General features: G+C 37.9%; 1 protein-coding gene across 3 annotated transcripts in view; it reads right to left on the reverse strand.

Annotated features, from left to right (window-relative positions):
- Nucleotides 1-16,371, reverse strand: part of LOC309702738 (protein diaphanous homolog 3-like) — a 165,862-nt gene that overhangs the window by 137,831 nt on the left and 11,660 nt on the right. For all 3 annotated transcript variants that reach the window (XM_082527368.1, XM_082527369.1, XM_082527370.1), the window contains exons 7-11: nt 6,470-6,544; nt 6,294-6,363; nt 4,738-4,874; nt 4,260-4,365; nt 370-480 (exon numbers count right to left, since the gene is read on the reverse strand). In XM_082527368.1, the coding sequence (XP_082383494.1) occupies nt 370-480; nt 4,260-4,365; nt 4,738-4,874; nt 6,294-6,363; nt 6,470-6,544 (499 nt within the window). The remainder of the gene's footprint in view (nt 1-369; nt 481-4,259; nt 4,366-4,737; nt 4,875-6,293; nt 6,364-6,469; nt 6,545-16,371) is intronic.

A 16,371-nucleotide genomic window follows, 5' to 3' on the forward strand; every position in this document is an offset into this window, starting at 1 on the left:
CGAGGAGCTCATCCTAACTGTGATTATTTACAGGTGTGGGCACCAGCGTTTTACTTTCATTTATTATTTTCTCATTTTGCTGGCAACAACAACACTGCTTACAAAAGTTAAACATGTTAGCTAGATGGTATAAAAGCCAGAAGGAAGATTATTAGCCGAGACACTAGAAACTTTATTGGTTTCTGGCTGTCGCACAGACAGAGGACGTGCAAACTCTCCTCTGTGTTTCATGAATTATTTGCTGGAGTAAAACGACGATATTTCACTGAAGTGGACAACTCATTTTAATATTAATGCAAGGTGAGTCTGAGTTTATATTGTGTTCGTCTGTGTGTGTGCGTTTGTGTGTGGTGGTTATGTTTTGCTTACCGGCAATATCTCTTTCAGGCCACAGCGCATAAATTCATTTCTAATGTGCAGCCTGAAGTCCAGCTCATCAGGGGATGTTACTAGTGCATTGATGAGCTGCATGCATGCCACCTGCAACATGGGGGTACACAGAACAAAGAGAGTGTGAGAGAAGGGAAGAGAGCAGAATGAGAGAAAGAACCAAAGAAAGAGATGATGGACTTTTTTCCAGAAGATGATGAAAAGCGTGCTGGCATGCATTCTAAATGAGCCATGTCCCTTGGAAGCAAAGGACCATAACTAATGCATGTCTATTTTCTCCAGTCACCAACTGGGGGTGGGGGCTGATTTTAATATTAATGTAACAACTGCACCCCCATATACACACATACACACACAACTAACCAACTGTCAATTTAAGGGCAAACTTGCTGTTTTGAAAGCAGTTTTTCACTCCCCTCTGAGTTTGGTTTATTACGCAGGGACAGCTACATTGTGTGACTCTTCAACTACCCAGGCAAAGATAAACAGAAAAATCAATTATTGACCAGTAAGGCAATCCATTCATGTGTGAAAAGACAATATGGCAATGCTAGATATTCAGGTGATGTTTAATTTGATGGCACACTCTCATCTTTGGTACTCCAGTTTACTAATACCTGTCACCAAAGAGCCTCTTTAATATTGTAACGCTACTGATGTTAGAAAGTATCACAGCACCTTTGTATTGCCTGCCAATAAGTCACCAACGCCATCACAGGTCCCCACCCACACTCAGTGCCAGATTTGGCTTTGTGGATTTTAGTAAAGTTCAAGCTGAAGGGTCATCTTTTGACATAGCACAAGCTGCATATGGTACTTACAGAATGCTATTTCCAAGGAGCATAACAAATACAGCAGGAGCTCCGGAAAAAGTGTATCACTGCACAAAGCGATGAAGGGCCTAGTGGTTAAAATTAAATCATGTAGTTTTTACTCTAAATGGGAAGTCATGGAACTCTTATCACACCTTCAGCTTTATATTTGAGATAACAAATAAGACAAATATGAAGACATTGAGATAGGAGTATTAAGAGACAATACTGGTATCCTCAATTTTAGTATTTATGGTTTAAAAAACGTTCCCTAGGCTGACACTATGAATAAAAGTACCGAAATAGAACAGAAAGCCTGTAGCCACACATTTCAATGCTTAGGATAAAAGTGTCTATGCTTTAATAATGCATGGGGTTAAAGGGGATTTGTGCGGTCTATTAGACAGTCGAGGTAATAACAAAGCATCAATAAAACACAACAAAGTACAAAGGGCAATGTTTGTTTGGCCACAGATGAGTTCTGTGTATTTAATATCCTTGTGTAAAGTAAATTCTACCTTCTAGTGCACTGGAAAAAAATCCTGGTTGTTATTTTTCCCCACTTCCTTTCTATAAATACCTCATTTTAAATTCCAGTGTCTCCCCTTCCCTCACCAACTATTGATTTTTTTTTTCTTTCGGTGAGAACTGGTCAAAGATAATTATACAGTAAACTGAATGTGAATGCTATTTGGTACCTATCACAAGGTACTACAAACAAAAACCAAATTCTTATTCCAATAATATGGAAAAGATGATTTAAGCTTCATTATGTGTGCCTCAATTATTGCTCATGTTATGGGGAGCTCTGTTTAACAGTCACACTATATAAATGTTTTAAAGGGACAAGAAGTTTCCATAATTTATATGATTACATTTTAACATGCAAACCTGCACTGTTTGAAACAGTATATATGCAATGTTTAAGTGTGCTTGGAGAGTAAAGATCCAAACAATTTTATCTAAATGGAGAATGTGTAGAGGGAATACACACAAGAATAAAATAGCCCGTTTTTTATGTTCGTCTTTTTGTTTAAGGCAGAACATGAAAAGGGACTTGTATATTGATTAAATGAGCATGTTCTTCTACTGCTTGCTTTTATGTTTCTTGTTAACTTGTTAACTGGTATAGGGACTGTTCCTTACTTAGTCTGCCCAGCTGTCTGTAGATTTTAAGCTGATATTTATTCAAAACAAATGGTGCAGATGAATTTGTGGGTCGAATTTTAATTTCTGACATGTCTGGTCTGAAAGCGATCATTAAAAAGTGACATCTGTACTTAACTGAAGCATCTGGCACCAGTGTTGGTCAAGTTACTTGAAAAAAAGTAATCAGTAACTAATTACTGATTACTTCCCCAAAAAAGTAATCCCGTTACTTTACTGATTACTTATTTTCAAAAGTAATTACTTAGTTACTTTTTAAAAACACGATTTACAACCTGAAGAGGTGATAAAGCGATAGATCTTTCAGCCCAATTCTACTTTTTCTACATAATCCATCATACAAAATGTAATCAAATGGAAAAGTCTCTTTTTTTAACTTGTTTTATCAGTTTTAATCTTTTAACTTTATGCATCAAGCAAAAATTTAATTATATGCAACATTCTCTGACTTGAATAAATTAGTTTAACATTTAAACCTATTTTCTACACATTCCAGCACATAAAATAAAATATTTTTTGTGTTTACACTCACTCTTTCAAATAGATGCAAGTAAAACACAGCAGAAAATAAATAAAGTCAAAGACTCAGCGGTCCTGTTGCTCTATTTTCACCTGTAAAGCAGGACTGCGGTAGGCGGAGGGTTACCCTGGTGCAGGTGTGCCGCGGTCAGTTGAAGAATCCGCGAGTTTCTCTGTGAGTTTCCCATTACGTCGTAGCTACTCGGAAGTTTAGGGGGGGTTTTTCGCTGTAAAAAGAAGTTTTCTTCCCACGCACGATGGACGCTAATGTTTTTGTCACTTTTTATGGAATCAAACTCAAAGTAAGGTCAGTACTTCCACGCTTTAAACGCTGCACGCTCATACTCTCTCCCACAATCGATATGTGATCCATTGTTGATCTGCACACAGCTGTTGTCACTAACGGCGCACTCGCTTACGTCACTGTCGCGAGACATTCTCGCAAAAAGATCACGGTTTTAGTAACGCAGTAACGCAGCGTTCCTATGGGAAAGTAACGGTAATCTAATTACCGTTTTTGCAATAGTAATCCCTTACTTTACTCGTTACTAGAAAAAAGTAATCAGATTACAGTAACGCGTTACTGCCCATCTCTGTCTGGCACTGACGAGTTCATGAAAAACAGAATGAACAGACCTTTTTTTTTTTTAATTCTCATGTTGCACTTGCAAGTGGTGTTTTCTGTATTATTGCTGCTCAACATGTAGGTCTATTTGCCTCGAAAAACTAATTATATAGCATGAGATGTTTGTTTAACGATGGTGTTCACATCAAAATTGAAAATAAACAAAGTTGCTCACTTTTTTCATGCTGAAAAAACAGAACCTTCAAAAAATTTGAGAGGGCTTTATGTAGCATTGGTGTTTATTTACTGTAACTGATTCACCAAGATTTAATTCAATTCATCTTCATCTATAGAGCACCAAATTACAACAACAAACACATTGTTAATGCAAATGAACAATGACACTGTCTTTAATTGCAGCATGCCACTTGAGACATTTCACCCACATGAATATAGCAGCCATATTTTCCCCATAACAATTAATCAATTCTAAATAACATTAAAATACAAGCATTTTGCATATACTAAAAGATGAGAAATGTCTAGCTGCCTTTTTAGGCGTCACTGCGACTTGATCTGTGATTTGCAATTGGTTGACTGAAAATTAGTTGCAAATAAAAAATATGACAAAACAACAAAACAGGAATTTTAATCAAACCTCACAGTGAATGTTTAAGTAACTGAGGGACCTTTGACTGGCTGTGATCTGTTGACATTGTCACGTTTTCACAGTTACTGTGTATGTAATATCAGTAAAATCTGCGGAAAACAAGGCGTCAGATGGTGGAAAAGTATTTTGCACTTACTTGTAATTGAACTGAGCGATCGCGTAGTCCTTGCACAATGGGACTGAACCTCTCAATGCCTCGCCATTCCCCAGCTGTGGTGATGGCTTCAAGGACCTTCTCCAAACTAAATGAGAACATAAAATGCATGACTGAACAGTTTGAGAGAGAAAAAAATGAAGCAATGTATTCATTTTTAGGGATTTAACCATATGCTCTTTCCTATATTGTATCCAAGGTTCCTTGGAGTGCGCGAGTGACTGAATTATAAGGTAAATTACAGTGCAGTCTTTCTCTTACTGCTCTGTTAAGTTTCGGCCTTTTTATGACATTTTAGCACCATTTATTACTGTGTGCCAGTATGATTTAAACTGATAATAAAGACATGATAGTTATCCACTTTACTATTTAAGTACAGCCTAATCTAATGGAAAAACATTGTGCTTTAACATTAGAAAAAGTCAGTCAGATAGAAATGTTGAGAGAATCAATGACATACATGTTCTCTTCTCCTACAATGCAGATGGCTGACAACAGCTTTACCACATCGGTCATCATTGCAGACTGGTTGGGATCAATGGCTCTTGCCAGTAAAGCAAGACTTTTCTCCTCCCCCAGAATTCGATCCAAGCCATACTGTAATGGAATCAAAACATTATTACCCAGACATGCTGCAATTTGCCCCATTTTTGTCAACAAAAATACAAATCCACATTAAACAACATAACCAAAGTTAAGCTCATCATATATTTTCGTGTACTTCAAATGTATCTAAATGATCAAATATTTGACTGAATAATGTGTCCTTTTTTTTCCTTTATAAAAAAAAACAAACCCCAGAAAACTATGTCCTACATGTCAAAATTGATATCTAATTGCATCCACAAACACACATAAACTTAAAGTGACTTTGTAACACAATCTCTCCAATAAATCTACAATTTACCGGGGAGAAAGGTTTTCTTATTATATTTATTTTGTCAAAGGGCAATTTCACAGTGTGGTAACTTTTAGTATTACATTATTATGCCACTGGTGACAGAAGACAGAAAAATCAGACAAAGGCAGAAGAAGAAAAGGCTGTAGCGACAGCTGGCAGAGAACACCTGTCTTCTTGGCATTGTGGTTACCCCACATCCCAAGACACCTCTTTAGCCGCAGAAAGGTCTGGGCTAACACAGAGGCCTATGGGTTTTTGTTGGCGCCTGGCACTTATTGAGAAGCAGGATTATATCAGACCTTGCAGCACATTTTACACTGCATATCTTTCTCCATAGGGTTTTAGCTCTACATGGAAAGTTGCTGGGAGGGTTCTTATCCTCTCTGCAGCTACTGATAAACTATTAAGAAAAACAGCTGAAGCATTATGAATTATTAGTACTTGAGAAGTAAACATTTTAAATAGCTTTGGCCTGGGACATACAGGGTGGGCCATTTATATGGATACACCGTAATAAAATGGGAATGGTTGGTGATATTACAGTCCTGTTTGTGGCATATTAGTATTTATGAGGGTGCAAACTCCTCAAGATGGGTGGTGACCATGGTGGCCATTTAGAAGTCGGCCATCTTGGATACAACTTTTGTTTTTTCAATAGGAAGAGGGCCATGTGACACATCAAACTTATTGGTAATGTCACAAGAAAAACAATGGTGTGCTTGGTTTCAACGTAACTTTATTCTTTAGGGGTAGAGCTGAGGTAAAAATTGAGGTAAAGATCTAAGATGGGTGTGGCTGACTCATGAGTGCAGAGCAAAGAGCTCCAAAAGTAGCAAAGTTAGACAGCCAATGACCTCTTCCAATTTTACACCCCTGTCAGTCTTTTGTATTTTTAAGCATTTTTAAGTTCATATAAACTATTTTTGTGATATGAACATTACAGCTTAAAAGGCCATGTTTCAAAAACTATAGTGTCAGTGTAGAATCATAATATATGAATTAGATTAATTTAAAGAAACCTGATCTACAAAAACAGACTTTTTATACCCAGCAAATATCCATCAAACAAAATAAGTGAAATAATAAAATGAAATAAAATAAGCTATTGTCAATACCTTGTTGTTCATGAAGGCTTTGAGACACTGGATAACTTTATGTTGGTTCTTTTTGTCAATTTTCTCTTGGCTATTGAAACAAGACAGCAATAGGTTATTGTTTGCTATTAAACACTTAAAAGAATTGAATAATTATTGAGACCGGAAAGAGTTTGAACATGAATGCATAAACTTACTGTTTCTTGAATAGCAACCTCTCCAAAATGTCTAGCAGCAGTCCAAGACCTTCATGCCCAAAGTTTTGCACCCAGCTGAAATAACAAACATGAAATCGATATCACAATAGTCCCAGACTGACAACTGACAACAATTTCATTCTCATCCACCAGGCAGAAAAACAGAACTCAGTACTTTGTGTTGAAGAGAAAGGCAGTAGAGGTAAACAAGATACTGTAAAAAATAATTAAATAAAAAGGTTGCACATGCATACACTGTTATCCTCTGCTGTGTCTGAAATACATGAACACAGTAAAAGCTATAAACACAAAATTAAGGGAAAGCCTGGCCCATTGAAACCCACAGAGTGGATCCAGTGACTTTTATACATTCGGCTAGAAGTGAGTAAAGGCAGACAGTGTGATTGATTGTCCCACCATTGTCCAACGTTCATGTGTGAAAATGTTTTCTACCCAAACAGGAGATTTAGGACTGACATGTCACACAGTGCTTTCTCCAATCATGAGAAAAAACACCAAATGAGAGAAAATCTTCTTCTCTCTCTTCAGCAGATTTTCAGAATCAATACCACAGCAGACTTTAGCATCTCCGATGGAGGAAAACTTTACTGAGAAACTTTTTTCCATGCCCCCTTCCCCACTTTTCTTCATTTCCATGTCAGCCTTCTGTATAAGAGTGCATGTATCTTATTAGGCACATATATGATTAGCAATTAAATAAATCTGGTCTGCACCGGAAATACTAATCAGTTAATCATTAAATTCATTCAATTTCATTAATGCGCAATACCCAAATGCCTTGGTCTTATGTAGACTGTGGCAGAAGAGTATAACATAACTCTACTGGAACAATAATGTGGATCTGCCCCTATAAAGACAAAAGGCAGATGGTAACACTGCTAACACAAATGCACATGACACAAGAACGTGACTGTAAAACCAGCAAAGACAATGAAGAAACTGTTCATTATTTTAGGTTCTATATTGATTGCTGTCTAAGCGCTTTCTTCCTTTAACACCCGTATTGGATTTATTTTCTCCAATTTAGCCGACTATCAAATTAATGCAAAGAAAACTTCACGGAATAAAAACATTTTCTTGCTGCTCTTTATGTGAAAGCTGATTTTAGACACATCTTATGGAGAACGTACCTTTGATCCAATAGAATGCTGCCTGTGATTACAGAGTAATATTGAAAGCTTAGGACCAACGTATAATATAGATTTATTTTCCTTCTAAAGGGCAAATTCTTTCCAACCACTGAACTCAAGGAGCTATTCTTTAAAAAAAAGTGTGATGAAGAGTGACTCTACAAAGAGATTCACATGAATGAACATATTCTACCTTTATTCTACAACAGAGCTGTTTGGAATCAGATATCAGTAATAGTTTTGTTTCATATAAATAAGACAGAACAGTGTTATTAAGAAGTATTATGTTGCTTAATGTGGTGTTTACCTGGTTAACAGCATGAGAGAGAGGCGGATGTAACACTGGGGGTACCAGGAGGTGAGAAAGTGAAGGTAGATGAGTTTAAATACCTGAGGTCAACCATCCAAAGCAAAGAGATAAAGGAGAAGTGAAGAGTCAGGGCTGTCTTTGTGACAGAAGGAAGGCAGCAAGAGTAAAAGGGAAGGTTTACAAGATGGTAGTGGCCTGCTATGACGTATGGCTTGGAGACGGTGGCCATAACAAAAAGGGAGGAGGCCAAAGTGGAGGTGACAGAGCTGACCAGTGACCAGGATTGATATGATTAGAAATGAGTACATGAGAGAGGCAAGGCTGAGCTGGTTTGGGCATGTGCAAAGTAGGGATAGTTGATAGATTGTACAAAGGATGCTAAATGAGGAGCTGCCAGGCAGGATGAAAGATGAAGACCACAGAAAAGCTTCATGCATGTAGTTAAGGAGGACATGCAGAGGACTGGTGTGACAGAGGAGGACGCTAAGGAGAGGGTGAGATTAAGGCAGATAATCCACTGTTGAGTACCCTAAAGGGTGCGGCTGAAAGAAGATGAAGAATTGTAAAGAGGCTGAATACTGGCCCAGGCTTTTGGTCTCCCCAGATCCAAACACCTTCTGTAGTCTCCTTCTCCACACTCGGGTTACCAGTACTTGCAAACCAAGGTACTCCAGCTTTAAGAATGAATACCATTGAACCAGAGGCATGAGCTAAATTGTAGACTGCCCCTCCCTCTTGTCTGAACCTGAATTCCATCTCTGAACATTAGCATTCACAGTTGTTGCTCTAATCACCACACTCTGTGCCTTCCAGCATCATATGTACATAAATTCTCAAGGTGGCAGGATAAAACGGGAAGCTGTTATCTAAATGCTTTATCTTGAAAAGAAGCAGGTTGTGTGTATGATTACATTTTTCTTCCATCTACTATTGTGTCTCTGAAGAACACTGATAAATGGCATTTTGTAATAAATAACCAATTTTAATGTTAATCCAAACAGATGGGAGATTAGTTATTGTTTTTCATTTGTTTGTTTTGATTTATTCAATGTAATCTACACCTGTCACAAAAATATGACAGGTAAACCCCATTCCAGTTTCTACATTAATAACTGAGCTTATAACAAACACCTTAGCTAAATCTATTAACAGGAAGCCCATCTGTTTGGGCGGTTTTGGGTTGTTGTTTTTTTTTTTTTTACAATTCCTCAAAATATGGAGGCACAAATGCATCAAAAGAAGCAGAATCCTCTTCTAATTGTTTGCACAATACTATGGCTACATCACAATGAATAGCCTGACAGGAGAAAGAAAAGGGGGGGGGGGGGGGGGGGGGGGGAGACCAGCTGTCTGATTCCCAGCATGACTTCTGCAGTGTTTTAAAAAAGGTAAACAAAAACAAAATAATAGGGGCTTTTAATTCCCAACTTCATGCCATATACAGACATTTTCTGCATACATCTCCACTTGTATATATTATATATAGAGTGAGTGCACTAAAACATAGCCTTGTACCATCATTTACTACTATGAGAGCGTGTCAGGGTTAGATGGAAAGAGGCTGACAAAAACAGTGATGGCTTTACAGATGTAGATTTAAAAAAAAAAGACTGCTGCCAAGGTAGATCAGAAAAAATGCTCTCAAGTTTCAGAGAGGAAAAAAAGACTTATATTCTACATTGGTCCCTACCCAGTCAGTACTGTAGGATTTTGGTTATAGAGGTCTTAATAAGAGCTTTATTGAAATTCATAGCCCAGTGGCAACTGTATGCAAGTTTTTCATCATCAACAGTTCAGGCAGAGAGCAAAGAAGAACAATCAGATGATCTCAAGCAGGAATTACAGAGGAAACCAGGATACCTGCACTGTGAGGCTTTCCTGAAACAAATATGAAAGACACTTGTGGAGACATAAGTGAAAAATGGATACTGGTGGTAAGTCAGCTTTCAAAGGCTGTTTGATGTTTTTAGCTTTTAGACATTCTGAAGATCTCAGAGGCCTGAAAAAGAAAATGGAATAGCTTTCCAAAACGCCTGAAGAAGTCTTATTAAGAGCAAGAACAACCGGGCCGATGCAAAAGTTTATGTATGAGCATGACTGTGTGTCCTAACTGAAGGTCAGGGAAAGTTTGGATACAGCAAATAAAGCTGGACAGACTGCATTTTTTATTAAACATGTCTGTTAAATCATGCATTCACAGATCAAAACTCGTAGTCTTTAAAGTCACATTAAAGGCATGTTAACAGGCGCTCAGTGTTTTGGGTTTTGTTGTTTTATTTTTCAGAGACTGACCCAATCTGTTGTCAGTTTACTCATGGACAAGTTCAGACTTCGCTAACAAGGTCTGGATTTCCTCTTGCTGGTTCAGTTACCATTGTTGCCATCCTCAGTATTATTCAGCAGGTAGCTCACGGAAAAATAAAGGTTCGCATCTCGTGGTTACTCCACCATCTCTGACTTTAACTGGCAAAAGTGTTTCTTTTCTGTTCTGGAGATCAGCTACGAGCTACAGGACCACTCAAAAAAAAAAAAAAAAAGAAAAAAAAGGAACGAGCATTTCTTACATCATTTTGTGAATACACTGGCTCCCATGACCTCTTTTCCAACACCACAATCACTTTGCCAGAAATTCAGTCCAATGATATAGAGAGAGAGAGAGATATAGAGAGAGATAGATAGAGAGAGATAGATAGATAGAGATAGAGAGAGATAGAGAGAGAGAGATAGAGATATAGAGAGAGAGAGATAGAGATATAGAGAGAGAGAGATAGAGAGAGATAGAGAGAGATAGAGAGATATATCATATATTTCTATGTATATGTGTGTGAGTGCACGCATGTTATGTCACAGACAGATTCTTGTTTTGTACTCCACATGCTGTCTGCCTAGACTCTAAAATGATTAAAGTATTTTATATTCTGTTCTGTCTGCTCATCTAGCATTCTCTGGCAGCACTTGGGTTTCATTGGTTCCTAACATCTGGCACCCTCCCACATCCCAAATGAGAAAACTTCAATCACACTCTCTGCCTGAATGTGTTTGGAGAAGTGCTGTGCAAAAATTATCTAAAAAAAGAAAGGAGAAACTTTTTTTTTCTTAGTGAAGACACATACCTGGTAACATTTTATGTTATTAGTAATTCATAATGACACACATGGGGCATAGTTATCTACATCTAAGATATAATGCCACAATATTTCGATACTGTGAAAATTGTGGGGATGGGAAGAATACGTTTTCCCTAAGTACAAGGCATGTAGAGCCCAAGTGTTTCAAACATTTTTGGTGGATTTCCAAAGCTCTGGGGTCCGTTCTTCGTACCTCGCTAAGTAAGTTAGCTGGATTTGATTGTTGACGATTTCGCCTGATCTTGGATCGTTCGGTTCTCCGAAGCTCATCCGGGACTTGCTGTCATAGCAACATATCCGTAAGCGTAAACCTGCTCGGGAGCAGGTTTACTTTATGTAAACAAGATTAGCTCGCGGCCACGCAGGTATGTCCGCTTCATTTATACGAAAGCAACAGCGATATTTTACCACTGTTTTTCCATAAATAAATATTATCAATGTAACTAAAGATAATGCAGCACCTGATCCTTTTATTGATTTCACACAGATACATACAGGTCATTTCCTAAAAAAAGGGAAATGTACTATTAATCATTCTATTACATGTATTTGATTATTCCAGATGTAATTCATATTTTAGAGTAGTAATAGTAAATTACTTCGTGTAATCAAGATGAGAGACCACGGCTATAAAAGCGAAGGGGGATTTGGGAAGTCTGTCGCAGCCATATCCTGTCCGTATACGTGAGCAACCCATTGCGGAAGGTGCAAGATTGATAAGGAGAGTTTTCAGAATTCAGCGTATATTGCGGGACAGACAGGATCCTTTAGCTCAGCGCGACAGTGTGCTCATAGAGAGATATCGATATTCCCGTGAGGGTATTATTTACTTAACCAACTTGTTGACGAGGGGGTGCAGGACCACCACCTGTCTTTTTTTGCTCTGCCCTTTTCTTGGTTGCTGTTATAAACAAACAGATTATTTCAGGGTCTGTTTTCAAGAGACTAAAAGCAATATAAGTGATAAATATTACCATTCTGTAGAATATTCTTATATTTCACTTTTACTTGTTCCCATGTTCTAGTGGGTCCTGTCGTGGCTCTAATGTGAAAGAGGATATAATGTAATATAATATAATAAATTTACCCTACCGCCTACTGGTGTTGGCCAGAGGGGCCGATGGCGTGATATGGCAGCCTGGCTTCTGTCAGTCTGCCCCAGGGCAGCTGTGGCTACAACCGTAGCTTGCCTCCACCAGTGTGTGAATGTGAGAGTGAATGAATAGTGGCATTGTAAAGCGCTTTGGGTGCCTTGAAAAGCGCTATATCAATCCAATCCATTATTATTATTATTATTATTATTATTAAATTACTTACGAGTTTAATTTGTCAGCAACTTTCTGCCAGCCCTCTCTCCTTGCTTTTGCAGCCTTTGCAGTGTTCCCTTGCATTTTAATTAAACTCTGAAACTCCTGAAATCCCTCAATCAAGGGTTCTTCCTCTGCTGCCGAAAAATACCGAGCGCGCTCCTTCGACATTTTCGCTGACCAAAGGGTTGCCGATCAATGTTTCTACTATCGATGCGTAGCCCCTGTTAAGCCACCCAGTTAGCTCACATTACTTCATCCAGCTATACTAATCGTCAACAACAGGTGTGTTCGAAGAACCGGAATAGCGAGCTCAAAGTTAGCGCGATTATTTGATCTTGGATGTAGTAAGCGAGGTACGAAGAACGGACCCCTGGTTTGCATCTCCCTTGTCAACAGATACCTGCACTCCAATGTGCCAAATCCAATTCAGCCGGTATGTATTGTGCTAAATGTAACACATGCCATATAACAACCGGAAGACGGCTCCCTACATATTTCACCTACAGGAGCTGTCCAGCCATGGAAACCCACACCATGAAGCTCTCACTGCAGTGTTTGTGCTTATGTTAATGTCAGAAAAGGTCCGGATCTCTGCAATCACCGAGTGATGGTGACTTTTTATACCCCTCAGCACTTAGCGACCCACTATGTACCTTTATGTGGTCTGCCATTTCGTGATGGAGCTTCTGTTGTTCTCAAATACTTCCACTGCAATAATGGAATCTTATTACAGTCTCACACTAATTCAGTCAGCTCTTTACAATGAACCATTCTTTCACAAATGTTTGTAAAGGCAGACTGCACGGCTAGTTGCTTGATTTTATCACCTGTGGCAACAGGACTGAAAACACCCGAATTTAAAAAGGCATAGGGTCCGGTACTTTTGTCCATGTAGTGTATGTAGGTTCGCATACATTGGTGCCAAAATACAGCTATGTTTCTGACTTTAAAAAAAAAGAGCTACATCATTTGCTTTGATTTTTTTTTTTAAATATACAATCACGAGCAATAAAAATGAGCTCCACGTGTTTATCTGAATAATAATGATAATTATATTATTACAAAATTATCATTTTGAATTTTATGGAAGATTTAATTGCAGAGGTGAACTCTAAAACCTCTGAAAAAGCTGGGACCTACTGATCAGTTCGCTCTATTTTTTCTTGAGTAGCAGCTCTCCAAGTGTGATTTTTCCATTTTCTATTTGATATTTACACGTAGCACTGAGGATTTATTAACGCTCACTGATTACAGCCTTACTGTAATCACAGCACACCATTATCAGATGCAAAAGAAGCACAGCAATATTTAACTGAGGGGTATCATTTCCAGAAAGACACGAAAAAGGGAATAAGGGAAAAAGCATTGAAAAAAGAAAACAAATTAATCATCCCTCTCTATGGGAAACAAAAACAGTCATAAATCAAAGAGAAAAATGAGGCACCTTATCTGGCTAACTTCACAGCTAAGGTAGCTTGACTTCTAACGCAGTCTCAGGAGAATGGCTACAAGGTTCCCAGGCAGTGCAGCACAGTGTTGCACTCTGCTTAGGCGGTTATGAACCAGATATAAAAAATTAACTTTAAAATGTCCTGTTCATAGCACGTTAACTGACTACAGGAGGGCTCTCTAGGGACAGAAGGCGGAGGCTAAAATTGCAGCAATGTGGAACATCTGCAATACAAAAAGGGGTCATTTCACAGAGTGGGCAATGAATGACATTGTTCTCACTGACTACTAAGAATACAGTACTCCTAAAACATAGATCATAAATAAATGTAACATAGATTATAAATGAGGATGAGCTAAACATTGAATTACCAGTCCCTAAAATACAGTCTGTTTTAAAACCACTGCAAACTACAACCTCAATAAAAACCATTAAGCTGCTGCATATGGAAGTACAATTAACTAATGACACAGGTAAGGCATTCTTACCTTTAGGTGTCTCCACTGCAAACCATCTGCCCACATCTCATTCTATCCCTAGTATCCTCCTCTGTCATATCAACCATCTGCATGTCCTCCTTCACTACATCCAACACTCTCTGTGGCCCTGGCAGCTCCATCTTCAACATCCTTTATCCAATATATCCACGATTGTTTCTCTGTACGTGTGCAAACCATCTCAGCCTTGCTTTTCTTACTTTGCATAACTATTTTTATGTGTATAATCAGTTTGCATATTTTGACATGTTGTTCATGGGTAGTTGTATATGACAGGAAGAGCATTCAAGGTTTCTTTTCACATTGTTGCTAAACTTTACTATATAGCTAAACTGGAAAAAAACAAAAAAAAAAACAAAAACTGAGCACTTAAACCTGAAGGTCAGTTTTAATAAAAAATGAAAAACCAATTTCCACTTGTTTGTCAGATCCATTTATCAAATCCATTTAATACAATTGCATTTTGTAGCTTTGCTGGTCCTGTGGTCTAGCACTGTGGCCTTCCTTTTAAAAAAAAAAAAAAAAAAAAAGGAGGGGGGGGGGGGCTGCGGTGGATACAGTAAAGGAGTCGAGAATCACACTGTGAGACTGTAAAAGTGCCAAATTAGTACCAAATTAACTCAGCTTGCATGCTCTAGCACAGCGAGAATGATCAGGAAGCATAAAAGTCTTATAACCTATACTAGTAAGATAACCCTTATATTATGAAAATGTGTAAGCTGTTTGCTTCAGTGCAGAGGGGGAAGAAAAAAAAAAACACTGATCAACATCCAAACCAATGTTTTCAGCTTAGGTAGAGTTCTGATGAAACCAGACGGTGTTATTTTACAAAAGACTGACAGTCTGTCATCATGAGTGGTGACTTCATTCAGTATCTGTGCTGACCATTCAAACCACAAAGCAGTGTCCGATCGTTGGAATCAAAGTTTTAACATCATTACAGAGTACATAAAGTACCTATCAGTGCAGTCTAACACAGTTTTGAAGTGAGGTTTAGTCATAGAGCCACATTAGCATTGTGACTGGCACATAAGTTACACCATAGCTACATTACCCACACACTTTTCTTTCCAAGCTCCTTAGACTACGATGACCTGGATGACTGAGAACCTTCACAGACATACCCACATTTATTATAGTCACCTAGATCAATATTGATACAAAATTTACAGTTTAATCACTCTTCTTTAACAAAACAAAAACTGCTAAAAGGCAGTATTGATTGCTAGGCTGTAAGACTCATTTCTGCCATCAGATTAACCTTACAAATAGAGAAAACTATGCTCAAAGTTAACATGAAACTAAAAAAAATATTATTACCAATATAAGATGTAAATATGAACACAAACTGAACACTGAATGATGCTGATGCTACTGCTTCAGTTCAAAATATGGTGCATGGTCTAGAGGACAAGATTAAGAAAGACTGCTAAAAATGTCATTGTCACAGAAAATGCCTGTGAAAGAGAAATGAGAGTGAAAGAGCCCTCTCATTGCAACAGTAACTAAATAAACTGAAGTAATTAAGCACCTTCTGGCAGCAACCTTCCAACAAATGTTTTTGCATTTAATACACATTTATTTTCCCAAAACATATATAAATAGAGTTCATCTTAGTATTTATCTGATTACTATAAATATGGAATGAGAATACTCAAAAATATGAGAAGACAGACACTGGTTAAATAACCTGATCAAACCTAATGTGTGGCACCTAAACCTTCAAGAAATCTTGTTTTTTTTTTTGTTTACTTTTTCCACAAACAGTTTAGGTAGCTGAGGGCAGTAATACTTATAATGCAAGCAGGCAACTTTCTACAAGATGCTGGCGTGCAACCAGACAGGAGTGACACATGACAGGTCAGTATTGAGCTGGTCTTAGTTGTTTGTTTGCTTTTAGCGCTTCAAAGATGCAATAAAGCATCAACCATCACAACATGTCAGTGTGTTAGCAACAATACTGACTGGACATTTTATAACTGACACCTGCCATTATGACAGCAAAACACTTAAACTTGCACGCCAAAAAAAAAAAACAAAAAAAAAAACAACAACA

Source organism: Aulonocara stuartgranti (genome assembly GCF_965226115.1).
Source record: "Aulonocara stuartgranti genome assembly, chromosome: 1".
NCBI lineage: Eukaryota > Metazoa > Chordata > Actinopteri > Cichliformes > Cichlidae > Aulonocara > Aulonocara stuartgranti.